At 49.1% G+C, this 25,441-nt stretch overlaps 1 protein-coding gene and 2 long non-coding RNA genes across 10 annotated transcripts in view; 2 read left to right on the top strand and 1 right to left on the bottom strand.

Moving 5' to 3' along the window:
- The window catches only part of LOC146396539 (uncharacterized), a 121,907-nt gene extending 113,546 nt beyond the window's left edge, over positions 1-8,361 (top strand). Inside the window, exon 2 of the long non-coding RNA XR_014827378.1 lies at positions 4,512-8,361. This is a non-coding gene — a long non-coding RNA (uncharacterized LOC146396539). The remainder of the gene's footprint in view (positions 1-4,511) is intronic.
- The window catches only part of RFLNA (refilin A), a 199,074-nt gene that overhangs the window by 157,861 nt on the left and 15,772 nt on the right, over positions 1-25,441 (top strand). The window contains exons 2-4 of one of the 8 annotated variants that reach the window (XM_084996322.1): positions 19,021-19,105; positions 23,574-23,728; positions 24,183-24,495. In XM_084996322.1, coding sequence (XP_084852448.1) covers positions 19,021-19,105; positions 23,574-23,728; positions 24,183-24,495 — 553 coding nt within the window. Of the gene's footprint in view, positions 1-19,020; positions 19,106-21,109; positions 21,147-23,573; positions 23,729-23,898; positions 24,496-24,919; positions 24,996-25,441 lie in introns of those variants that run through there. The other 7 variants (XM_084996323.1, XM_084996324.1, XM_005670568.3 and 4 more) reach the window with 7 other exon arrangements.
- Positions 1,112-24,926, bottom strand: LOC146396538 (uncharacterized). Its single transcript, XR_014827383.1, has 2 exons — positions 24,725-24,926; positions 1,112-3,574 (listed from the first exon to the last, which is right to left on the bottom strand). It is a non-coding gene; the product is annotated as an uncharacterized LOC146396538 (long non-coding RNA).

Genomic DNA, 25,441 nt, shown 5'->3' with positions numbered 1-25,441 from the left:
CAGATCTGCAGAATCCAAAGGCGTGGGAGCAGGGAGCTGGGATAGTGGTCTCCCAGGGACTCAGGGACAAAGTCTCCCTGGAAGGACAGGGATCCAACCCACACCGGGAATCCACTCTGTGGAATGAAATGAGCAGAGCTTCAGGACTTATAACCAGGGGTCTCACAGCCAATGGGGGACCCAGGACCACTGTGTCGAGTTACAAGGAGCCTCCTCCTTCTTCCCAGGCAGTTCATAGAGATAAAAGGCTCAACTCCCGCCTCAATTAATAAAGATCCTCTTTGATGATAATCTTGAAGGATCCAGACACCCCCTTTCACCATGAGTGCTCTGGACTGAATGTTTGTTCATTGACTGAAAACTTAACCCCCAAGGTGATGGTGTTAGGAGGTCAGGGGGTGGGTGGGGTGTCTTTGGGTGATTAGGTCATGTGCCCTTTGCTTTAGAACTCTGTGGTGTTTTCCTACTCTAACTCTGGGCTTTGGCCAATAGAATGAGGCAGATGTCGGGAGTTCTCGTTGTGGCGCAGCAGACACGAATCCGAATAGGAACCATGAGGTTGCAGGTTTGATCCCTGGCCTCGCTCAGTGGGTTAAGGATCCGGCGTTGCTGTGAGCTGTGGTGTAGGTCACAGACATGGCTCAGATCCTGAGTTGCTGTGGCTGTGGTGTAGGCTGGCAGCTGTAGCTCTGATTAGACCCCTTGCCTGGGAACCTCCATATGCTGTGGGTGTGGCTCTAAAAAAGACGGAAAAAAAAAAAAAAAGAAATGAGGCAGATGTGATAGTGAGGCAGTTCCTAGGTTAGACCTCAAGGAGCCTTGCAGGTTTCCACTTGAAGAATGTGCCCGGGCTAGCCCACCAGGGTCAATCTAGACCGGCCAAGAGCCAGCTGACCTCAAAACATGTGAGCGAAAGGCCAGCTGAAATCAGCCAAGACACTCAGCCGTCCGCTCGATGAGGTGTTGTGACTGTGTTTTACTTGGCGTTATTGTGACAACCAGTAACTGAGACAGTGGTGTTAGGGGCATGACAGGATGGTGCTTCCCTGACATCAGTTTGGAGCAAGACTTTACTCAAGAAATTTGTAATCAAACTCTCCGGACATTAAGATGATTTGCCCCAGTTTAATTCTTTGACTTCCTCTGACTCAAAACAGCCCATTTAGATTCAAAGTCTCTTCTGTGAATGGTCCATCTCGACCACCAAAGTGAACGGAAGACCCTCACTTCATTCCCAGAGGAGAAGAGCTAAAGGGGAGGATTCTAGTCCACGTCTTTCCAGGGTTGAACGTCTTGCTGAATCAGCATTCCCAGTGGGGCCAGCACCGGTGCAGCTCAGGACGGACCAGTTCCAATAATCCACAAGACAGCGAGGTCTGAGGCAGCCCACCCCTTCCCCATCGCCTCACCCTCCACTGTGTCAGAAATGGAAGAAAAGGCCAAGGAGAAGAGGGGAGGGAGGGCGCAAATGAAACAAATGGAGGGTAGTCAAGAAGACTTTTCTCCATTTCGTTGTGTCTCTGAGCCAGATCTTAGCGGACTGGTAATAACATAACAATATTTGTGTTCTTGCCTGTGCCTGGCACTATTTGAAGCACCTGATGTATGTTACTCTGTTTAACTGTCACAGCAACTCTACAAGGTCAGTGCTGATTGTAGCCCATCTATGGGGAAAACAGTAAATGAAGTGTCCAGGGCCATTCAGTCAGGAAATGGACAGAGCTGGGATTCCCAAAGAGGTTCCAGAGCTGTGCGCCTGCGCTGGACTCCCCCATGTCCCGCCCAGAACACCGCTGGCTGTAAACCCCACATGTGCTCTGCCCTGGCCACCTCCTCCCAAGCTTCCCTCATAGACTTCTATAATCGATCTCTGGACCTTGGCAGGCATCCCTTAACATTTTGAATGCACCACGTGACAGATCTACTCATTTTCATCTGGTCATTGTCTCGGTTGGGGCTGCTGTAGAAGAATTCCATCGAGTGGGTGGTTTCAACAGTTATTTCTCACTGTTTTGGAGGCTGGAAGTCTGAGATCAGGATGCCAGTGTGATTGGGATCTGGGCGAGAGCCTTCTCCTGGTTTTTCTTGCTTTTTTGGTGGGGAGGGGGGCTGCACCTATAGCATGCAGAAGTTCCACAGCAGTGACAACACTGGATCCTTAACCCGCTGAGCCACCAGGGAACTCTTTGTGTCTCTTCTTTTAAGGGCACTAATCCCAAAATTAGGGCTTCACCCTCCTAACCTAAGCATCTCCCAAAGACCCACCTCCTCGTATCTCATTGAGGGTTAGGATTTCAAGTAGGAATGTTAGGGGGTGTAGAGACACAAACATTCATGGCAAATGGCTAAGCAAATTATGATGTATTCAGACAAAAGAATACTATATAGTAAGGAAAAAGAACAAGCCACTAGTGCTACCAACAACATGGGTGAACCCCAACAATATTATGCTGCATGAAAGTAGCCAGACACAACAGAGCCCATATTATATGACACCATGTACATCTTACTAAGGTGCTCTCTCCCTCTGACTTTAGGCAAAATAAAGATGAATCTTAGTTCATCTTTATGCAAAAGTCATCAGTGACTATAAAAGTCCAGTTGGAGGGTTCTCTGGGGTTGTTGACTGAGAGGAGGCAGAAGGGAGCCCTCTGGGTGATGGATGTGTTCTATATCCTCCTAAGAGAATGTTCAAGTGGCCCACACACCACTGCCACTCAGCATAGCGCCCTAGGGCATCTGTTGCCCCCCAGCCTCCAGTTAGGACTGCTGAGCGGAGTAACTTCCAGAATGGATGCCGTGCCTGGGGTTTGCAACCCTTGCCCCTCACCCCCCTGCCCCAGCTCCCAGAGCTGCTGGGATCCCCACTGGGCTGCCCATGTCCATGTATCACATGCTTTCTTCCAGCCCAGACAGTACTGAGAGACAGTGGCCAGATACCCTCCTGCACCCCCAAACTCCAGCTGAGCTGCCCCCTTGCTGGTGCTGGAGATCTTGAGGTTCACCCTAAGGCGAGCTGAAAAGAACTTTCTGGAAAGGCTGCTTGGCCTCCCCTCACCACCCAACCCAGAGCCAGGCGTGAAGAAGCAGTGGAGGTCAGAGTGGCAGTGGCTGTGGAGCTGACTTTGAACTTGAACTAGCTGGAAATCCAGCTGGTAAATCTGCAGCTCAGCCTGGGGGGAACCACCTTCAGGTCGGGGTGCGGTGTGGGCGGGAGAGGCCCGGGGTCTCCAGCACAATGTGGCATTGACAGGGCAGAGTCGGGAGTGCATGTGGACCCGGGGACGTGCCGTGGATGCTGCCAGAGGGAGGGCGCCGTCCATCTGGAAAGTGTCAGGTTTAACGCGCGAAAGCCACGGGCCCAGGTCAGCTCAAAGTACATGTTTGCTTCGAGCCGCAGCTGTGCAAACTCCCGCCGCTCAGCCTGGCTGGGCTCATGTCAAGTTCCCTCAAAGACAGTGGTCCCTTTGTCAGATTCCATTCCAATCCCCCTTTTCAAAGTCACTGGCCTGCTGCAGGGCCCCCACCACAAACAGCTGCGGGGCAGCATCTGTCTGAGGCTGCATTCATTCTGCTGGGAAAAGGAAAATAGCGTAATTTAGGGGCGCACGTCTGCGGCTCCTCCGCCAGACTTCACCCCACCTCTCTTCCAGAAACCTCCGTGACCTGCTGACTGCACGCCCACTGCCTCGGGCCGCGTGGACAGCCCAGGGCACATGGGACTCTGGCCCCAGGGGAGCTGGTTCCTTTGATTCTTGAAGGCACTTGCTGGGGAAATCCTTTCCCTGTGGATGTGGTTTGGTTTGTGTTGGGAGGTGGGGTGTGTGTGTGTGTGTGTGTGTGTGTGTGTGTGTGTCTACGCACCACATTCATATGCATTAAGAGGTGAGGATGGATCTGGTACCACCTGACAGTGTGTCAGTGTCTTAAGACAGCCAGTGTCTTAGCCTGGGTTCAGCCCTAAAGCAGAGCTTCAGGCTTGCAAGAAGATGGTTTGTTCACTGCTGCGGCCCCAGGGAACAGAAGTGAGGCAAGGAGAGACCACTGACACACAGGTCCTTATCAGCTGGAGGTCCGCCCTGTCAGACCTGCTTATGAAATGCAGCCTCAGACCTGCCCCCAGGAGGACAGGAACGGGAAGCATTCCTCCGTAGGAGCTGCCCCCACGGCGGGGGGGAGGGGGGGTTCCCCCGTGGATGCGAACTGCCCCCCCACCCCCCGACTTTGGGTTTCACACACACAAGGGCTGGGCAGTTCACGTGTGAAAACCACCTCCTTGCTCACCCACCCCCACCCCGTCCCCCACCCCCACTGGAAGCAGCCCCAAGTCTGTGGGGTGCCCTGAGGTGGGAGCAGACCCATTGCACCTGCACGGAGCTGGGTGAAGCCTGTGAGGAGATGTGACGGGGGGAAGCAGACAAGAGGGGTGCAAAGCCACCATCTTGGGTTGAGGTGCCAGAGCCGGCTCACCCTGAGTCCTCCCTGGGGTTCTGCCCTTCCCACCACTGCAGGAACATCCTTTGGGAACGTCGCTATGAAGTAACCAAGAGCTCGGCCCTCTTTGGCTGAAGGGAATGGGGTGCTGGAGCCCCCTAACCTCAGACCTTCTCCTCAGGAGGATTGAAAAAGCTCTACTCTCCTGGTGAAGAGAACCAGAGATCAGGGGTTCTCAACTGGCTTAGCCTGGAAGGAACTTGGCATCGTGTGCATGTTTAATCATTTTTTCAGGTGGAGAGAACTGGGAGTGCTTGACATCTTGGGGTTCTGTCTGCTTTGAGGTGTGGGTGAGTGGCACCCCAACCAGTTCTATTCTTCCCCCATTAATTCAAGTTACGATGGCCATTGATGCTTCTACTATAGCCACGTGATAATGGCAATAATAATAACACTTAGCACTTACCCAACACTACTGTTCTAGGTACTGTTCTTTTGGCCTTACCTGTGGCATGCAAAAGTTCATGGGCCAAGGATCGAACCCATGCCACAGCTGCAACCTGAGCTATAGCAGTGACAATGCCAGATCCTTAAACCACTGAGCCACCAGGGAACTTTCTCTAGGTACATTTGAGATACCAATTCACTCTTCTCACAACAACCCTATGTGGTAGATGCTATTATGATCCCCATTTTACAGATGAGGAAACTGTGGCTCGGAGAGGCTAAGTGTTAGATGCTGACGTGTATTGTTAGTAGCAGAGAGAGAATTCAAACCCAGACTCCTTAGGTAGAGCAGGCATCTTTTAAAAATAATAAACTATTAAAAAGGGCAGTTTTATGTTTACAGAAAAGAGAGCAGAAAGTACCCCACCTGCCTCCCCTATTATTAACATCTTGCATTAGTTCAGTTCCTTTATTACAACTGATAAATCAGTATTGACCTGTTGTTATTAACTACCACCCATAGTGTACATTAGGATTCACTCTTTGTTGTTGTGTGGTTCTAAGGGTTTTAAAACAAGTTTAAGTACCCACCTTCATACTGTTACACAGAATAGCTTCACTGCCCTAAAAATCCCCTCTGCTCCATCTATTTTTCTCCTCCCCCAATTCCTGATGACCCCAGATCTCTCTACTGTCTCCATTGCCTTATTCAGAGTGTCATATGGTTGGAATCAGACCACATATAGCCTTGTTTTCAGATAGCTCCTTTCACTTAGCAATATGCTTTTGAGTTTCCTTCATGTCTTTTGTGGTTCATTTCTTTTTGATGCTGAATAATATTCCATTGTCTGGATGGACCACTGTATTCATTCAGTCACTGAAGGACCTCTTGGTTGCTTCCAGGGTCTGGAGGTTACAAGCAAAACTGCTCTAAGAGTTGGACACTGCCCCCTGCCATGCTCCCAATGTTTTCCTAGCAAGAAGGATGTTTCAGCAGAAGGAACATCTATCAGAGGCCCAAGACATCAAACGGCATAGTGTGTTCAGGGGACCACACAGCAGCACAAGGGTGGGAGGAGCAGGAGAACAAGGGTAGAGAGGAAGTGGCTAGAATGGGGTCTCATGATATTCAAACTGTGATGTTAGTACCCGTTACTGTTTATTGAGAGTTTACTAAGTGTTCTCCATGTGGTATCTTATCTAATGCTCACAGAAACCTGTAAGTATGGACTGATAGTATTGCCATTTTACAGATGAGGAAACAGAGGCTCAGAGAGGTGGAGAGAGTTGCCAGAGATGACACAGATGGTTAGCAGGGGGCATCCCAGCTTTCAACCCAAGAGAAGCTGATGTGACACTCCTGCTCTTTACTATGCATTACCCGGTCCCCTCAGGAGTTTGAATTGTAGCCCATTTGTAAAGAGGCAACAATGAAAGTTTAAAAAAGAGAGAGGGACATGGTGGTCCTTGCATTTCAAAAGGTCCCTCAATCAGCTGGTGGAAGATGGGTTAGGGGATCAAGAGAAAAGACCAGGAGTCCATTTAGGAAGTGATTTCATGAGTCCAGAGGAGGGGAGATTTGATCTTAAACTAGGGTGTTGCCAAAGACTTGGAGACAAGGGGACAGAGCCCAGAGATGTTTGGGAGAAAGGCTACAGGATCTGAAGTTGAAGTTAAGGAAAAGAGCTGAGGGTGAGTCTCAGATCTCTGGTTCAGCAAGTGGGTGGAGAAATGGAAAGCAACTCACCTGCCATAACGTCTGGGTCCCCACCCCTGTGTGTACGCAGCAGGTCAGAGTCTCACTTAAATCTCGAAGTCATTCCCTTGAGTGCTCAGAACGTTGATTTATGACAGGATTCAACTGTTGTTAGTTTGATAATTCCAGATACTATAGTATTAGGAGAAAATCCTAATTTTATAAAGATGTCAGAGGGGAATTCTACTCTTGATAAGAGTGATAGATTGTGTTATTGTTCAAAATATCTCTACCCCTCCCTAAGGACCCCCCACTTTATTTTTTTTAATTAAAACTTTTTTGGCCACACCCTTGGCATATGGAAGTTCCTGGGCCAGGAACTGAATCTGAGCCACAGCTGTGACCTACACTGGATCCTTAACCCACTAGGCTGGAGATCAAACCTGTACCTCTACAGCAACCTGAGCCGCTGCAGTTGGATCCTTAACCCACTGCACCACAGCAGGAACTCCTGGGCCCCCTCTTTATGCCCCTGTATATCCCTCCTCCACTGATACCAGGTTCGATCACATGACTTGTCTTAGCCAATAGAGTGTAAGCACAAGAAATGTGTCTCGCTCTTGGGCAGAGGCCCTCAGAACCACTGTGAGGTCCTCTACTTTGCTTTTCTCTCTACCACAAGACTGGCATGTCCCAAGAATGATAGCTTCTTCAGCATGGGTTCCCAGAATGAAGAGTGATGTGGAGAAAAACTTCAGCCAGCCTGTGATGGACATGCAGTGTGAGCAATAAACCTTTGTTGTTGTAAGCCACTGAGATCTGGGGCTATATGTTACTGTAGCATAGCTTAGCCTAAGCTGACTAATACAGTTCCTAATAGGATAACTTTGAATTTATAAAATAAAGAGTGATCTCTGGAAGCCAGTATGGGTTCACTTAGAATAAATCATACCTGACAAATGCCTTTTACTTATTTGATAAATTATCCTAGGTGGGTAGCATGATAAATCAGAGGAATTCTGTAGCTATAACTGCATTTTGGAAATGCATGGCAAAGGTTATTCCTCATAAACAAGATGGAGAAATGTGAGCTCAATGAGAACATGATCAAATGGTTTTGTAACCATCAGAGTGATGAACCAAAGAGGGCTGATTACATGCTGCTGATGCTGACCTGCAGAAAGGTCTCTGATGGTATGCCACAGGACTCAGCCCTTGTCTCATCCCCCTCAACATTTTTATTAATGATTTTCACAAGACCATCAAAGATGTGCTGATCACACTCAAAAATTATACGAAGCCTGGAAGAATAGTCTGATGAATGATGAAATATTTTTGGCAGAGCCTAACAAGATGAATTATACAGAGATCAAACCACATCTCAAAAACCCAGAAGGACTAGAAGTGGAAGATGTGAATTTATAAAAGCACGTGGGGAAAAGACAGAACTTAGTTGACCTTGAGCTCAGTATGAGTTAATATTAAGCACCAGTATTCACTGAACACTCACAACATACCAGACACTCCATGAAGTACTTTACACAATTATCCTATTATATTTTGACAATAACCCTGGTTATTTCGTGCCATGCTTTGCACAAGAGTTGCATTTATTGAATCACCTATGGAAAAAATATGCATATGTATTTTTTTTTTCTGTAAAGAAACTCCCAGGAGGTAGAGTCCAATCCTTCTGGAATGCAATGATGTTTTCTATCATTTCTTCCTCTGTGTTTCTAACTTAAGGATTCAGTTTAATTCAATAAACATTTATTGACTATCTACTCCGTGCTTGACATTTTTTCCAGATGCTGAAGATTGACTGGTGAATAAAAGAGGTAAATTCCTTCCTCCCCAGAGTTGCCTGCTGGCATGGGAGACACAAAACAGTGAACCTCATAATTTTAGGTGGTAAAACATTCTGTGAAGGCCACAAAACGGTATCAGAATAGAATGACTGGGGTGCGGGGGAGATTAGGCAGAATGGTCAAGGATGGTATCCACCCAGCGTTGACATTTTTTTTTGGCTGTGCCCACAGCATGTGGAAGGTCCTAGGCCAGGGATCGAACCCACGTCACAGCAGTGACTCGAGCTGCTGCAGTGACAACACTGGATCCTAAACCCGCTGCGCTGTCAGGGAACTCTCAGAGGAGGTGACATCTGAGTAGAGCCCCGAGTGGTGAGATGAACCCCGCTGTTGTTACCAAGAAAAACATTTCCTCACCCTCCACTTCCTCTTTGATTAGAAACCTAGGCACCCAGAGTGACTACAAAAAACCCACTTCCAGAGCCCGAGCAAGAGGAAGGACACTGAGAATCTCCCAGATGTCCAGCTTTCTGTCCAGCTGGCTTCTAAGCAGCGTCTCCTCCCTCAACCCTGGCAGGTGCCAGGAGCCTCACCGTGGGCAAACTCTAGCAAACGTACAGAAAGTCCATCTGAAACGACTGTGTTTTCTTTAGCTTGGATGATTTTTGCAGCTCTTGAGTTTCCTTGTACAGTTAAGCAACCCTGGGAAATTACTTGCCTAACAAGAGCGGTCGGCATTTCTCAAAGTCTGTTTTTTTAATACGCTGCCTTCCCTTTGCCCTTGTTTTTCTTCTCTTTGTTTGGCTTTTGAGCAAAAACTTCCTACCCACTGTGATATTTTCCCCATGAATAGCTAAGTAGGCTAGAAAAACAGTAGTAGGAAATACGGTGGATGGCCAGGAATCAGGGTAAACAGCAGCCTGGGAACCTCCCAGAAGAATTAGGCTCGGCATGCTAATCTCTGCTCACATCAGCAAGTGGCTCCAAAGTCAAGGTGGCCAGTTAAGCTCCGAGGAGGGGCTTGCCCTGCAAGATGGTACAGAGGACTTGCTTAGTGTGTCCTGTAGGGAACAAAAAAGAGATGCCCTTGGGAGCCAGCTGCTATGCGAAGTTGGTGACGAGAGTATCTGGTATCTGCGGTCACCTGAAGGACACTGGCCGATCCCAGTTTCACCCAGGAATGTCTCGCCTGTGAGACAGTGACTTGAATCTGGAAGGACTGAATGAAGCCTCTGGAAATGGCAACTAAACCCTTGAACTTAAAAAAAAAAAAAAAAAAAAAAAAGTCATCTCTGAACCACAGGAGTTGCAAGAAGGTCAAATGCAAAGGGAAAGATGTCAATAGTGCTTTTAGACAATTTTCTTGGGAAAAAAACATTTTGGAGAAACATTTTCCAAAGGAAAAAAAATCATTCTTGATCATCTATCTGCTCTAAGAATTAGAGCAGAGTTACAATCCTTTAGTAAATGGAAATGAACTTAGCTTATATTTGATTTCTATCATTTTGGATTTATTTTTCAAAATGAAGTTCTACTCAAACGTTTTTCCTATCATGCGTCTGCCTAGCTAGCTAGCTAGCTAGCTATCATCTATCTCTATCTTCCAGTTTTTTTTCTTGTTTTTAAAATATGATATTTGTAGGCCTCCACATCAGGTAACTTGACTTCATATGCTCCTGTTCTGGTACCTGTTACCTGTAGGAAATGGAGCCCTTCTGTTCTTTTTTCCCTGGGCTTGTCCATCACATCCATGTCACAGGGAGAGTCATTTCATGCCCCTGGGCTTTATCCCAAGAGTTGGCATCTGGATACCACTGAGTTCTGGATTCTTCTGAATGAAGGAAGAGCCCTATCTCTCATCTTCCTCATCTCTTCCGTGAGAGTCAGGACAGGCAGCACGAGCTGATGTAACAAACAACCCCCAAATCTCAGCGGCTACACAGTGTCAGCTAGCAAGCTCTTCTCCAGGCAGTCACTCATGGACCCAGGATCCCTCCATCCTGTGGCTCTTCCCTCCTTTTGGCCCTTGGAGTCCTTTCCATTCAGCCACTGGCTGAAGGAGAAGGAACACAGGAGATGATCTATGGGCCAGGCCCAGATGTAGTGCACATGGCTCCCATCCAATTTCCAGTGACCAGAACGCAACTCCACACCTGTCAGAAGCCTGGGGTATATAGAGTGAAGCTGTGTCCCCTGGCAGAAGAGTGGAACTTCAAAACTGGTAAGCATTAGCAATCTTGCCACATTTACTACTTCTTCCTCCTCTTTTTGATATTTCCTACATGTTCTTGTTTGTCTCTGCTAAACTTAGCTGTGTGCCTAGCTAAAGCAGCATGGTCACCTTGATGTAACAGATAGTCTTAACCTCTTCTTAAGCCTCCTGGCATCAGTTTGCCAACTTGCTGATCCTTACTGCAGAAAAGCTGAAATGTCAGAGATGTTCTTTTAAGTGAGTGTGCTTACTTACTCTTGTGCTCTATGTGACTGTATGTATGTGTGCAAAATATTTATCCAACCCGGGCAAGATATAAACATGGCTAATTGCAGACACAGTCTAGTTTGAGAATCCATCTATCTAAACAGCCATCCATCAGCCATCCATCTCTCCATCCATCCATCATCCATCTATCCACCCATCCATCCATCCATCCATCCATCCATCCATCCATCCATTTATCCATCCATTTATCCATTTGTTCAAACAATAATTAATAACCCCACTGTGCTGGACAGAAAGGGGAAAAAAGTCTAAGGCATGCTGTCTGCCATTGGGAAGTTTAGAATCCAGTTGGGGAAATGAGAACTAAATACACATGAAGCCAGCAAAAATGCCAAGTCCACACACATAGAGACAAGTAGGGATCATGAAGGAGCAGAGGCAGTGCGGGCAGGCTGTACATGTACCCCATCTCCCTAATGCACTGATTCATTTTTTAGGCAATGGCTTTCTTCCCCACCCGCTCCATGACTTTTCCTGTCTTTAACCTCCAGTCCTTCAAAACTGGTCTTTTTCACTTTTCCCCTTCCATCTCCTTTCTCTTGTCTTCTAGTCTCTGTTATTTTCCCCTACTCCTCTCTCTGTGTCTCTCTCTACATTCTTCCCTTTAGAAAGAGCACCTTGAGTTCATGGTGGCCTCAGGGCCTTTGCACTTTCCATTCCCCCTCTGAGGAATGCCCTTCCTCAGGCTCTACTTAGAGCCCCTTTTCACCATTCAGACTCACCTCTGAAGGAGCTTCCTTGACGCCCCTCACCACCCCATCTATAGCAGCTCCATCCTGGTTATTCCCTATCCTATCATCCCACTGTATTTGAGTAGTATCCATAACTCTCTGAAATTATCTTCTTTACCCACCACCCCCAATCCCAATTGGAAATTCTGCAAGAATGGAGACCAAGGTTTTTTTTTTTAATTAAAGTACAGCTGATTTATAAGTTGTGCTAATTTCTGCTGTATAGCAAAGTGACTTTGTTATACCCATATATTTTTTATATTCCTTTCCATCATGGTCTATCCCAAGAGACTGGGTATAATTCCCTGTATCCTGAGTTCCCAGGACCTCATTGCTTATCCATTCTAAATGGAATAGTTTGCATCTATTAACCCCAAACTCCCAGTCCTTCCCATATCCTCCTCCCTCCCCCTTGGTAACCACAAGTCTGTTCTCTATGTCTATGAGTCTGTATTTATTTTGTACATAGGTCCATTTTTGCCATATTTTATCACATATAAGTGATATCATACAATATTTGTCTTTCTCTTTCTGACTTTTTCACATAGTATGAGAATCTCTAGTTTCATCCATGTTGCCGCAAATGGAATTATTTCTTTCTTTTTTATGGCTGAGCACTATTCCACTGTGTATATGTACCACATTTTCTTTATCCATTCCTCTGTCAATGGACATTTGGATTGTTTCCAAGTCTTGCTATTGTGAATAGTGCTGCTATGAACAATTGTTTTGAATTGTTTTGTCTGCATACATGTCTAGGAGTCGGATTGCTGGACCATATGGTGGCTCTATTTTTTGTTGTTGTTGTTTTCTGAGGAACTTCCATACTGTTTTCCATAGTGGTTGTGCTAACTTACATACCTACCATCAGCATAGGAGGGTTCCAGAATGGGAACCAAGTTTGACTTATCCACAGCTGTATCCCCCATGCAGTAGGTACTCAGTTAATAACCACTGATGGAAGGGGTGGTGACAAGAAGCCCTCTCCCTTTCCCTCAGAATCTCATGATGGCATGGGGAGCATGGCTGAGCCTTCCCTCTGCCCATAGCCATGCCCTCCTGGGAATCTTGTACCCAGGTTCTGCCCCCGCCTCGCCGGATCCCCTGGCATCACGCCCAGAACCCAGAGCCTTTCCTTTGCTTCCTGCTTGATGCCCTTGGTCTCCACTTTTCAGCTGAAAACCACACCACCAGGAAATCTGCTCAGACTTGTATCTTCCTTGGAGAGTGAATAGAAATGGTATTTGTTTGCCTTGTTCTGTAGTGGGCTCACCCCAGGACCCTCTCCGGGTTGGGGTTGGGGGGTCGGGGATGGAGGGCCCCTGGTAGCCTTGCTTCTTCCCTCAGTCTCTCTGAGGTGAAGAGAAATAGCTCGGCGTTTGGCAGGAGCTGGTGAAGCGTTTCTTCTCTCCTCTGCACGACGTCTCTCAGCTACCCTGGGCTCTTTGGCTCTAACCAGGCTAGACTTGGTCTTCTGTTTGTTTAATACACACAGATGTCCTGTCTGCTTCCTTATTCAGAGGCAGCTGAGAACGACTGTCCAGTTAATGAGTGTTTGCCATACTAGCTCTTGAAAAGCCATAGTGGTTTTTGGAAGACTTTTTCCTCAGTATAAGAACTTTTTCATCCTCCAAACCCTCTAAATCAAGAAGTGATGTTTTGGCACTATGGATTCAGGCAGACATAGCCACCAGGGGAGGTGACATCACATTGTCTAGTTGGAGAAAATAATTTGAAACCGAATTGGATGGTGGGCCCTGTTTGGAAAACCCAGGTTTGCCTCGGTTAGATTCATCCAGTGAGAGGCATGAGGAAGGGGCGGCTTCCACAGCTTTTGCCAGCTGGGCGTGGGCCCTGGTTCCACGTACATCAAACCCTAAAGATATTTGTGTTTATTTAATTTTTAATGTATTTTTTGCTTTTTAAGGCCACACCCATGGCATATGGAAGTTCCCAGGCTAGGGGTTGAATTGGAGCTGCAGCTACCGGCCTACGCCACAGCCACTCAGGATCTGAGGCACTTCTGCAAACTACTCCGCAGCTCAGGGCAACACCAGATCCTTAACTCACTGAGTGAGGCCAGGGATCGAACCTGCATCCTCATGGATGCTAGTCGAATTGGTTTCTGTTGAGCCACAGCAGGAACTCCTGGTGTTTAATTTTAAGGGTGGCTTGAGAGCAAGACAACCATGAACCCCTAGAAAAATGGTACCAAAAGTGGTAGAGAAAGATGAACATGTTAAAGGGGATTTACTGATGGTACCTCACAGACTCAGAATTTCGCCTCCAGGCCCCACCAGCCACTCTTGCGGCGGTGGGGGGGCGGGGGCGGAGTTGGCAACCTTTTCTCCAAAGGGCCAGGTGGGAAATATTTTAGGCTCTGCGGGTTGGGTCATCTTTGTGGCTGGAGGAAAACATTATTATCACTGTACCCAGGGCTGTCACCCAGCACAGTGCCCTTCGAAGATGCATCAACCAAAGTTTGCAGAGGTTAAGGCTTGTCAGGGAACACGATATTCCTGTGACCTCAAAACATCTCCCCACAGATTCCTGATGGATGACATGGGGAAAGATAACTTTACAATGAAGAATCGGGGTGGACACCACCTCAGCCAAGGGACACGCCGTCAGCCCCGTCAGGAACGGGGACAGGCTGATCTGACATCTCTCCTGCTGTCGGTGCCACAAGGTCAACAGCCTCAAATTCCTGCGGAAGTGTTTATCCCAAGTCTGATCTCGAGGGAGCAATCGGACAAATGCAGATCGTGGGACTTCCTCCAAAACTACTGGCCTGAATGCCCTGAAACCATCAATGTCTAGAGAGACAAAGAAAGGCACAGGATTATTCTAGAATAAAGGGCCAAAGAGAAACCACTACAGAGGGTGTGAAGTGACCTCTACTCTAGTCTGAAAATGACTGTCAAAGACTAAAAGGATCTGAGATTTAACCCTCCCAGCCAGCTTAGAAGTTAGCCTGGGAGTTCTCTTTGTGGCTCAGGTTAGGAACCCAACTACTGTTCATGAGGCTGTGGGTTCAATCCCTGGCCTCGCTCAGTGGGTTAAGAATCTGGCATTGCTGTGAGCTGTGGTGTAGGTGGCAGATGCAGCTTGGATCCAGTGTTGCTGTGGCTGTGGTGTAGGCTGGCAGCTGTAGCTCCGATTCGACACCTAGCCTGGGAACTTTCATATGCTGCAGATGCTGCCCTAAAAAGACAAAAAAAAAAAAAAAGAGAGAAAGAAAGAAAGAAAGAAGAAAGTTAACCTTCTGCTACAGTCACCTGGGTGCTGGCAGAAGGTCAGAGACAAAGGATGTTATTAGCCACAGTCTCAGCAGTGGCCAGAATGCCAGCATTTTTCTCAAGCCCCAAGTCCCACGGGGCCACTTAAAGAAGGCCAGGTGACACCTGCATATACAGTGCCTTGCGTTATAGGGGAGGGACACTGGCTCAAAGGAACCCAAATGATTTTTTTTTTTCTTCTTCTTCTTAGGGCTGCACCTGAGGCACATGGAGGTTCCCAGGCTAGGGGTCGAATGGGAGCTGCAGCTGCCGGCCTACGCCACAGCCACAGAAACACCAGATCTGAACTGCATCTGTGACCTATGCCACAACTTGCAGCAACACCAGATCCTTAACCCACTGAGCAAGGCGAGGGATGAAACCTGAATCCTTATGGATAATAGTTGGGTTCGTCACCGCTGAGCCATGATGGGAACTCTGAGCCCAAATGTTTCATAAAGGACAATAGGCCTGCCTGATCTTCTCCCCTCACCCCTCCCTGACCAGGGAGTTATTATCTTTCTTATATGGGACAGTAAGCATGCCTACACTTTGTCTTGGAAGGAGATACTGTCTCTACCTTTTGAAGCTGCCCTCCTCACAAACATCCTTGAAATGACCGTCCAGACAAAGGGCAGCCCCAGCCTCTGCTTGCCAGATGTGCAGAAATACAGGGGAGCCATGGAGAATTGTCCCCAACAGTGACAACTAAGTATATCTTGTGCTGGGGCCCTGGGTTGAAAAAGAAAGCAGTTTCAAAGACATTGTTGTAGGAGTTCCTGTCGGGGTGCAGCAGAAACGAATCCAATTAGGAACCATGAGGTTGCGGGTTTGATCCCCGGCCTCGCTCAGTGGATTAAGGATCTGGAGTTGCAGTGAGCTGTGGTGTAGGTAGCAGATGCGGCTTGGAGCTGGCATTGCTGTGGCTGTGGTGTAGGCCAGCAGCTACAGCTCCGATTAGACCCCTAATCTGGGAACCTCCATATGCTTCAGGAGCAGGCATAGAAAAGGTAAAAAGACAAAAAAACAAAACAAAAAAAAACAAAACAAAAAACCCAAAACAAAGACATTGTTGTATAATTGGGGGGATTTTGATTAAAGTCAAGGTTATAGATTATCATGGCACCAAGGTTAAGTTCTCTTGGTTCACTCACACTGTGATGGTTATGTAGGAGATCGCCTGTACTCTTATAGGTATCATTTGGGGGTTAAGGGTCATGATGTCTGCCACTAACTTTGAAATGGTTGAGGACAAAATGGTTATTACACACACATGAGAGAGAAAGACAGAGGCCGTATGTGTTAACATGTTAACAGTCAAGGCATGGAGGAGAAGGGTATTTGGACTTTCATTATATTACTTTTTTTTTTCTTTTTGGGCCACACCTATGATATATGGAAGTTCCCAGGTTAGGGGTCGAATGGGAGCTGCAGCTGCCAGCCTACACCACAGCTCACAGCAATGCCACATCTGTGACCTACCCTGCAACTTGTGGGAACACCGGATCCTTAACCCAATGAACACGGCCAGGGATCGAACCCACATCATCATGGATTCAAGTCGGGTTCTCAACCTCCGGAGCCACAACAGGAACTCCTCCTAAAGTTATTCTTTTAACAGGAACTCCTCCTAAAGTTATTCTTTAAAGCAAAAACGGGAAGGGGACCTGGTTTCCCCAAGAACATGCATCTGGGCTGGGGCAGCCTTCTCCTGACTTAAAGGTCTGCGTTTTTACTACACTCTGTCACTGGTTTTATCCCTGCCCTGCCTTAATTAAATGCTCTGAAGACATAAATAGGTTTTCTGTTTACTCAAGCTTGGGAGAAGCTGGCAGAAAAGGCCTCTTCAGCTAAAAGCTCCTTAAACCCTGAAGGTGTGAACCAGTAACAGCCATGCAAACCCTTTCAGCTGCAGATGCCTGTGCACATGGCTTTGAAGCCATGCAGTCAACCAACCTCCTTCTGGAAGGAGACAGGGAAGAGCAGCAGGAATTCCAAGCCGGGAAGTCAGCCCACAGACCCTGACAGCAGAGGTTTAATTATTTTGCTCATGGCATTGGGAAGCCTGAGGCTGTTCCAGACCCACGCATTCAGAGGTCAGCCGAAGGACGCAGTCTCGAGTCCAGACGCACTTTGGACCCATTCTGTCCCCACTTCCCTCTCTTAGCAGGGCAGGTTGTCAGGGGCTGGTCCCAGGCATGGACACTGTTCTCTGCCCTCGGTGCACAGGCCCGAGGGCAATGAGGCCAGGGGAGGCCCTGACCCCCAGACAGACAGCTGCCCGGCAAAGACAGAGCCTCAGGCTCACAGGGGACTTGCTAAAAATGAAGAGGTGAGTCAGTGGTGGGGCTATGTCCCGGTGGGGACATCCGTGGCTCCTGTTGGGGACAGAGCAAGGGCACTACGGAAAAGTCTCTTGGGCCAGACCAGCCAACGAGGATGGGCAGGGCACCCACTGGCTGTGGATACACAGCCCAAATGTCATTGTACCGCACTGGGCCTTTCACCGAAATCCTATCCCATTGGCTCCCGTGCTCCTGGGAACAAATCTAATGGGAGAAACAGACTCACAGACACAGAGAACAGAGTGGTGGTTGCCAAGGGGGAGGGATGGAGTGGGAGTTTGGGGTCAGCAGATGCAGACTATCATATATGGGATGGATAAACAACGAGGTCGTACTACAGAGCACAGGGAACTGTATGCAACATCCTGTGATAAACCATAATAGAAAAGAATATGATGAAGAATATATACATATGTGTATTACGCATGTATAACTGAATCACTTTGCTGGACAGCAGAAATTAACACGACCATGTGAATCAACTACATTTCAATAAAATAAAAAAATCATGGAGTTCCTGTCGCTGCTCAGTGGTTAACGAATCAGACCAGGAACCATGAGGTTTCGGGTTCGATCCCTGGCCTTGCTCAGTGGGTTAAGGATCTGGTGTTGCCATGAGCTGTGGTGTAGGTCACAGACGTGATGCCAAATAATGTTTGACTACTATTATTTCCTGGATTCCCTAGAGGCAGATGGTATCTGTGCCCTTTACATATATAAAAGATAAGGATTTAGCTCATGTTTCACCTCCTTCTCTTAAAAAAAATAAATACATATATGCATATGCATGTATATTTATATATACTCAATATAGTGATTACATGTTGATATATTGATTATACATATATATGTATATATTTAATATGTTAACTACTTTGGTCACTTTAACTGGAGAGTAAAGTGAGGTGCAGTGATTATGATGGAGCATGATAATGTGAGAAAAAGAATGTATACAAGCATGTGTGACTGGGTCACCTTGCTGTACAGTAGAAAATTGACAGAACACTATAAACCAGCTATAATGGAAAAAATAAAAAAATAAAAAGATACTGTTGAAGCAAAAAAAACCCCAAAAAACAAAAACAATAACAGCAGGGTCAGGCAAGCTGTAGAATTTTCGCTGCCATGGGGCCGAGGGCTCAGCCTGGCACTGGTGCGCCTGGAAGTAGACTCGAGTTATGTTTAATCCCTGTGGATTTAACCGTCATTTAATCCCTTTATTGATATCCCCACTTAAGGGATGGGGACACTTAGGCACAAGAGGGTATGCAAATTTCCCAAATCACCCACAGCCAGGATTCAAACCCAGGCAGCTGAGCAAGCTGACAGCAGGAAGACCCTTTTCCTTTGAATGGGAGCGATCCTGGGAGGCGGACAGGGAGTATTTATAGCTGTGAGTATTTATAGCTGTGAGAACTTGCACCCCATGGGCCCCATTGCCCTACCCAGGGGTGTGCCCAATTCCTGCCAGCAAAAGCCCTCCATTTGGAATCTGCCGGAAGCTTCTGAAACAACAGCATGCATTTCTGACCTGTCTGCAAGTCCCACATTCTCAATGGGGGAAGAAGGGGGCTTTTTGGTGGATTTTAACTTTGGCCAGTGCAAAGGGAGAGCTCTTTGTTATAGACAGACTCCTGAATGATAACCAAGAAAGAGACTGATGAGGATTTTAAGAATGTACTCTGCTGTGTGAGTTTAGGCAAAATGCTTACCCTCTCTGTGTCTCCATTTTCTCATGTCTAAAGGTAAAGTAATTCTCCAAATTCTGCCAATCTTTCCAGAACATGATGTCAACCATTGAGCAACTATGGCAGCCACATAGATCTGATTCAGTAAACCAGCCACCCCCTCCCCAGGGACCACAGTGTGAGTGACTAGGGCCCTTCTGGGTGCCTCTTGTAAGTACAATTACTCAGACTTGATGTGTATGGTGTGCACAGCCCAGCGGGACACAGGAGTACCAAGCCTTGTCCCAGGGGAACTCCAGTGCTGGTGGCAAGGCGGGGGTGATCTATGTGCAATCACTATGTCATATGAGTGGATCTTTGCTTGCTTTTTAAAAAATTATTATTACTTATTTATTTGGCCACACTCACAGCTCCTTGCCCTGTACCACAGCAGTGACCATGCCACATCAGGAACAATGCCAGATCCCTAACCTGATGAGCCATCAGGGAACTCCAGATCTTTGCTTTCAACTCAGCCTGGGCCTTTGGGGTCTTCAGCATGATCCCCAGATGGGCTGTTGCTTCAGTACTTTCTGTGCAGGTCACAGAAGTACCTTGTTATCAGAATTGGGACCTCGGTCTTGCTTCCCCTATTTCACTATATACGTTGGGACCCATTGGCAGCTTTCTGCCACATCCATCCTCGGGACCTCCACTCTGCCTTTCTACTTACTAGCTGTGTGACCTCAGGCAAGTCACTTACCTCTCTGAGACTCCATGGATTGATCTTCTTTATTTTTTTATTTTATTTTATTTTATTTTATTTTTGCTTTATAGGGCCACATGTGTAGCATATGTAAGTTCCCAGGCTAAGGGTCTAATTGGAGCTGCAGCTGCCAGCATATACCACAGCCACAGCAACGCAGGATCCGAGACACCTCTGCAACCTATGCCACAGCTCACGGCAATGCTGGATCCTTAGCCCACTGAGCAAGGCCAGGGATGGAACCTGCATCTTCATGGATGCTAGTTGGGCATTTTACCACTGAACCACGATGGGAACTTCACAATCTGCTTTATTTTAGAAGAGAAGTAACTAACGCACAAGCATCCTGAGTGTCAGGAGTGTTTGCGGGATTCCAGTGCGAGATGGTGCGTGTGCAGGGGACTTTGTCAGCTGTCCCTGAATGCACAGCCCTACTTCATGAATGTTCATCAGAGTTTCTTGGAACAAGTGGCTAATGGCTTTCCATGAAAAAGCCTTTTTTTCTCTGTGCCCTTCCCCTTAATCCTCTGGCCTTTCTCTCTCCAGCATTGAGCTCCCCCCTCACAAAGCAGCCTGGGAAAGTCCCCCTGATGCCCAGGGTGCCTGATGAGCCCCTTGGAGCTTGGGACCACCCCGGGGAATTTTTCCTAGAAGCCAGTGACTTCATGAGGTCCTCAATGAATGTCTTCCTTCCCAAAAGTACATGGTACAGGGATGCTCTCCTCTCTAGCACGGGACACACGCTTCAAGACGCCTTGTTGGGGCACCCTAATACGTCTTTTCAGTTAAATATTGACTTTCTCCATCCAATTTCTGTCTCCACTCTCCCCTCTTTAATCCAACTTCAGAAGCTACTTGCATCAACTCATTCCTACAATCTAGAGACTCGCCCTTCCCCAGCAGACGAAGTAAAAATCCCTTAGCACCACATATAGGTCTCTGCAAGCTTTTTTTTTGTTTGTTTTTTTAGGGCCGCACCCTCGGCATAGGGAAGTACCCAGGCTAAGAGTCAAATCCAAGCTGCAGCTGCTGGCCTACACCACAGCCACAGCAACAGCAGATCCTTAACCCACTGAGTGAAGCCAGGGATTAAACCTGCATCCTCATGGATACTAGTCGGTTTCTTAACCTGCTGAGCCACAGCAGGAACTCCAGGTCTCAGCTTTGGTGCCAAGCACTTGGCCCAAAGCAGGCACTCAGATCTTGAAAGACAAGCCCGCGTTGCCCCCCCGCCCCCGCCACTCTGCTGGCCTCACATTACAGAGATTCAAGCCCCCTTTCCTCCAGAGACCAGCCAAGACAGCCGCCCACCCACCCGCTGGCCCCTGGCTCAATCTAATTTATGGAAATTTCAGCCTTTATTCCCCTCTTTGACATTTGCAGACCATCTGGAATAGTGAGAAATAGAAGCTTTTACAGTACCAGCTTTCAGTCAATGGGCAGTCCTGCGGCATGGGGCAGTGGATCCGAAAAGGTCAGAGGTCATGGTCACTGGGGTCATTCCTGGGGGCCACTAACTGGGTGTCTGACATGCGTAGCTCGGTCATGTTTTTCCTGCCGTTGGACATATATGCACCTTCAACACTCTTACACAGAGGAAGCCCAGTTCGGGGGAAGTTGTGTGTGGGCGCAGGGAAACTTCCAGAACCCAAGTGGACATGGTCATGAAGGCACCCCTGATAAGGGTGAATGGCACACGGGGGCCAGGATTAGGGTGAGCGTGGGGTGTTCAACTGGAGTACAAAAATTTAAGGCAATGTCCCAAACATGGAAATCATGGCAAATATTATTTTACTGCAATGTTTTTTTTTTTTTTTTTTTCTTCTTTGGCTACCCTGTGGCATACAGAGTTCCCAAGCCAGGGATTAAATCCCAGCAGCAGCTGCAACCTACCCTGCAGCTGGGGCAATGCCGGATCCTTTAACCTAACCCACCATACCAGGTCGACAGGGATTGAACTTGCTTCCTGGGGCTACAGAGACACCTCCGATCACATTGTGCCAGAGAGGGAACTCCTACTGCAGTGTTTTAAAGATCAAAATTAATGCAAAAAATTCCATGTGATAAAAGTGTCAACATTTTAAATCAAGTCAAGATAACCCTTCAATGAGGCAGCCCTGTGGCCCATGCCTCCCCCAGCACCCCACCAGCCCTTGCTTGATGGTGCTGCCTGCTTCACTTTAATCAGTTCTCATCCAAGGCATTTCTCCAGGGCTGCCCAGCAGTGCAGGCTGTTGAAGCAAGCTCTCTTCTGTGGGTTTGAGTGGGTGAGCATTTGGGGAAAGTGAATCTTACTGTGTTCCTGTTCTGAAAAGCACAGCCCCCCACTTTTGTCCCATGAGATGATCACGAGTTGCCCTGTATTTCTGGTCAAGTAGCTCAACAGCTGAGGAAGCCCTGTCTTGCCTAAGAATTGAAGCAAACGGAGTCCGTTGTTCTGGGTTTTTTTTTTTTTTTTTTTTTTTTCTTCCCCCAGAATGCTCCAGATATTCAAACTTGTGGTTAATTCTGTTTGGACAGCAGACTTCCATCTTCCTGGTTGATATGGAAATGGGCTGTAAATTCTCCTGATAACACGCCCCTCTCTGGCTCCCCTGAACTCTTAGGAAGCTGGCCCTCCCTTCTGTCCCTTCCTGGAATGTACCTCACTCTCGCTACTGAAAGCACCTTTGTCCTTGCTGTTCCCCCCACCTGGAAGGCTAACTCTCTTTCTTCAGGTCACAGTGTGGCTGCTAAAGATTCATCTTAAAATGTCACCTCCTCAGGAGTTCCCTGGTAGCTCAGCAGGTTAAGGATCCATCATTGTCACTGCTGTGGCTCAGGTCGCTGAAGTGGTTCCGGTTCAATCCCTGGCCTGGGAATGTCTGTATGCCATGGGCACCCCCCCTCCAAAAAAGTCACCTTCTCAGAGCTGGCTTCCATGAAAATCCCATCAATAAATTGTCCCTCGGACCACTGTGGCTTGCAGTGCCTTGTTAATTTCCTCCATGACCCTCACAGCGGTGCTTACTGATGAGTTTACACCCCTCATCAGACTGGGCACCCCAGAGCCAGGCTATCTTATTCCTGGGTGGTTCTGAGGTTGACCCAGGGCTGGGGACACAGTTGGGGCTTCATCAATCCTGACAGAATGCACCTGCTTTAAGGTGGTGCCCTGAGAGCAGACACCAAAGAGAAACCAAACTAGTGTATCTGTCCACACTCTCAAGCCTTCCCCTCTCCTCTGCTCCCTTGGCTGGAATATGAACCTCTCCCACATTCTTGCTTTTTTCAAAACAATCTGCAGGTGCCCCTGGATTCCCGGCTTTCAGAGTGGAAGGGTAGGAGTTCCCCAGTGGCCTAGAGGTTAAGGATCTGGCATTGTCACTGTTGTAGCTTGGGTTTGATCTCTAGCCCAGGTACTTCCCCATGCCACCCATGCAACCAAAGAAAAAAAGAAAGGCTGGATCACCTGGGGGTCGTGGGGGCAGGTGTCTGAATGGGTGAGTGGGTGGGAGCTAGAAATGCAAGGACCTCTTTGTCAGTCTTCAAGAAGCAAATACTTCTCCCTTGGGAGGAAGGAAAGGCTGGGAAAGATGGGTGAGAACTTTGTCAATGAGCAAGAACCTGCTCTGAACAAGCTGGGGAAACAGCCAGATGCTGGAGACCTGAGGAAATGTTTCTTGTCACCTCCTGCAGCCCCATTTCCCCCCAAGGCTTTCCACCCCAAAGGCCCAGTCTGTTGGTGTTGGATAATCCATGGGGGGGGGGGGGGGGAGACACAAGTACCCAGGGCCTAGGTGGGTGTCTTAGAAAATAAACCGAGGGGCCCACCGTCCAGCTGTAAAGAGAGGGACTAAGGAAGCAATCTTGAAGCCTGGCGAGCATTTAAGCATCTTGTTTCCACCCCCTCTGTTGTAAGTTACAGATCTTCTAGAGGTTTCTGAAGATTCTTTTACTCCGACTTCAGTGAGCTGGAGGAAACCTCGAATGGCCACATCGGACATTACTGTCAGTACTACTGTTACTTGGGATGACTTGGGGACCCCAAAGTCACCCCTTGGTGCCGCCACTGGGGTATTTATTTATTCCGGACGGTTGCCGGGCTGTGCAGTCCCCCGGGCGCGGGCGGGTGGAGGCGCCGGACGGGGCGGTTGCCCACCGCGCAGCCGGGGGGCGGGGTGGGCCGGGGGTGGGGGGAGGGAGGAGGAGGTGCCTAGAAAAGGAGGCGCGGCCGGGAAGGTGCTGAGAGGGCCCGGCGGCGGCGTGCGCCTCGGGCTGGGCCGGGCCGCGCCGCAGGAGCGCGAAGCGGAGGCGAGGCCGGGCCCGGCGTGGCTGGAGTGCGACCAGTGGCGGCGGGCGGGCGGCAGGCCCGGCGTGGCAGCGCGGCGCGGAGGCCGGCCGAGCGCACGGATCGGGGCGCGGGACCGCCGGCCCCTCCTGGGCGCGGCGCGCACAGCGGGGCCGGCGGAGGAGCCAGGGGTTTGGGGGGCTCCCGGCCTGACGCGCCGCCTCTCGGCTCTGCCCGCAGGTCCCGGGCCCTCAGCCCTTGCCCCGCCGCCGCCTGCCCCGGGCCCCGGAGCGCGGTGGAGGAGCCCCCCAAGGAACCGGGGGCCTGCGCCCCGCGCCCCCCAGACATGGTGGGCCACCTGCATCTGCAGGGCATGGAGGAGAGCCTCAAGGAGAAGAGCCGGGAGGGCTTGCTGGACAGCCCCGACTCCGGGCTGCCCCCCAGCCCCAGCCCCAGCCCGCCCTTCTACTCCCAGGCGCCTGGCATCCTCGACGCCCGCGCGGGGGGCGCCGGCGCCTCCTCGGAGCCCACGGGACCCGGCGAGGTCAGAGCGGTAAGCACGCGCCTTAATTCGGAAAGGCGACCAGGACTAGCCCCCCAGACGGGGTGCCCCTGGGATCCGGGATCGGTTTCCAATCCCCAATCCACCAACAAGAAGATGACCCAGGTGACAACTGCGATCCCCGATGGGGATCAGGGCACATAGGTGGCGGTGGTCCCGCCTGACCTGGGCACCTGGAGACTTGACTCCCAGCTGTGGGCCTCTAAGGAGTGGGTCTTACCGTCAGCAGGAAAAGAGGGAGGGAGCGAGGATTGCCCGAAATTCTCAGAGTTGGCTCCAGGCTAGGTGGGCTGGAACCCCAGGCGGAAACAGTGTACCCAGGTTCCCCGACTAGTCCAAACCCTATTTACTGTTCTCCGGTGCTGCCAACGTGAAAGCCTTTTTTTTTTTTTTTTTTTTTTTTAACCAAACTCAGGAATGCTTCCGTCCTGAGATGTTGAGGGATGTTGACGTGGAGTTGAGGCGGTGCCTGGGGAAGGCTGGAACCCCAGGTCAGGAGACTCGATATTACCTCTTGTCAGACTTAGTGGGACCTTCAGGTGAACTTAGGGAGGTTGCCCAGCTTGGTGGCTGGGCGGAGAGTGGGTTCTCCCCACCTCCATCCCTTCCCTGGCGGGCAGGAGCCAAGCGGGTGTGATGGGGAACCTTCCGACCACTTGAGGAAAGGACAAGTTGAAATCGGGAGGCTGCCTGTGATCCCAGGGGCATTTCCCCCGCTCTCCAGGCGCCTTAACATCTTTCCTGCTGGGTGAAAAAAAACGAGCACAACTCCAGCCCAATTCCACTTTCATGCCCACCCCCCCCACCCCCCGCCCCACAATGCTCGCCTGGCACTTCACAGGGCAGCAACTGCTTCTTCCACCGGCTGGAAATCCTCCCAATAGTAGAAACAAATGGTTCCCCTGCTTCCAGCCTATTGACAGGAATGTCACTTGTG

The sequence above is a fragment of the Sus scrofa genome, chromosome 14, assembly GCF_054392235.1.
Source record: "Sus scrofa isolate SSC_HxYL_T2T_F1_AM1 chromosome 14, Sscrofa_HxYL_maternal_Yorkshire_Landrace_v2.0, whole genome shotgun sequence".
Classification (NCBI taxonomy): domain Eukaryota; kingdom Metazoa; phylum Chordata; class Mammalia; order Artiodactyla; family Suidae; genus Sus; species Sus scrofa.
The sequence above is the reverse complement of the archived record's forward strand: the minus strand, read 5'-3'. Positions and strand labels throughout refer to the sequence as shown.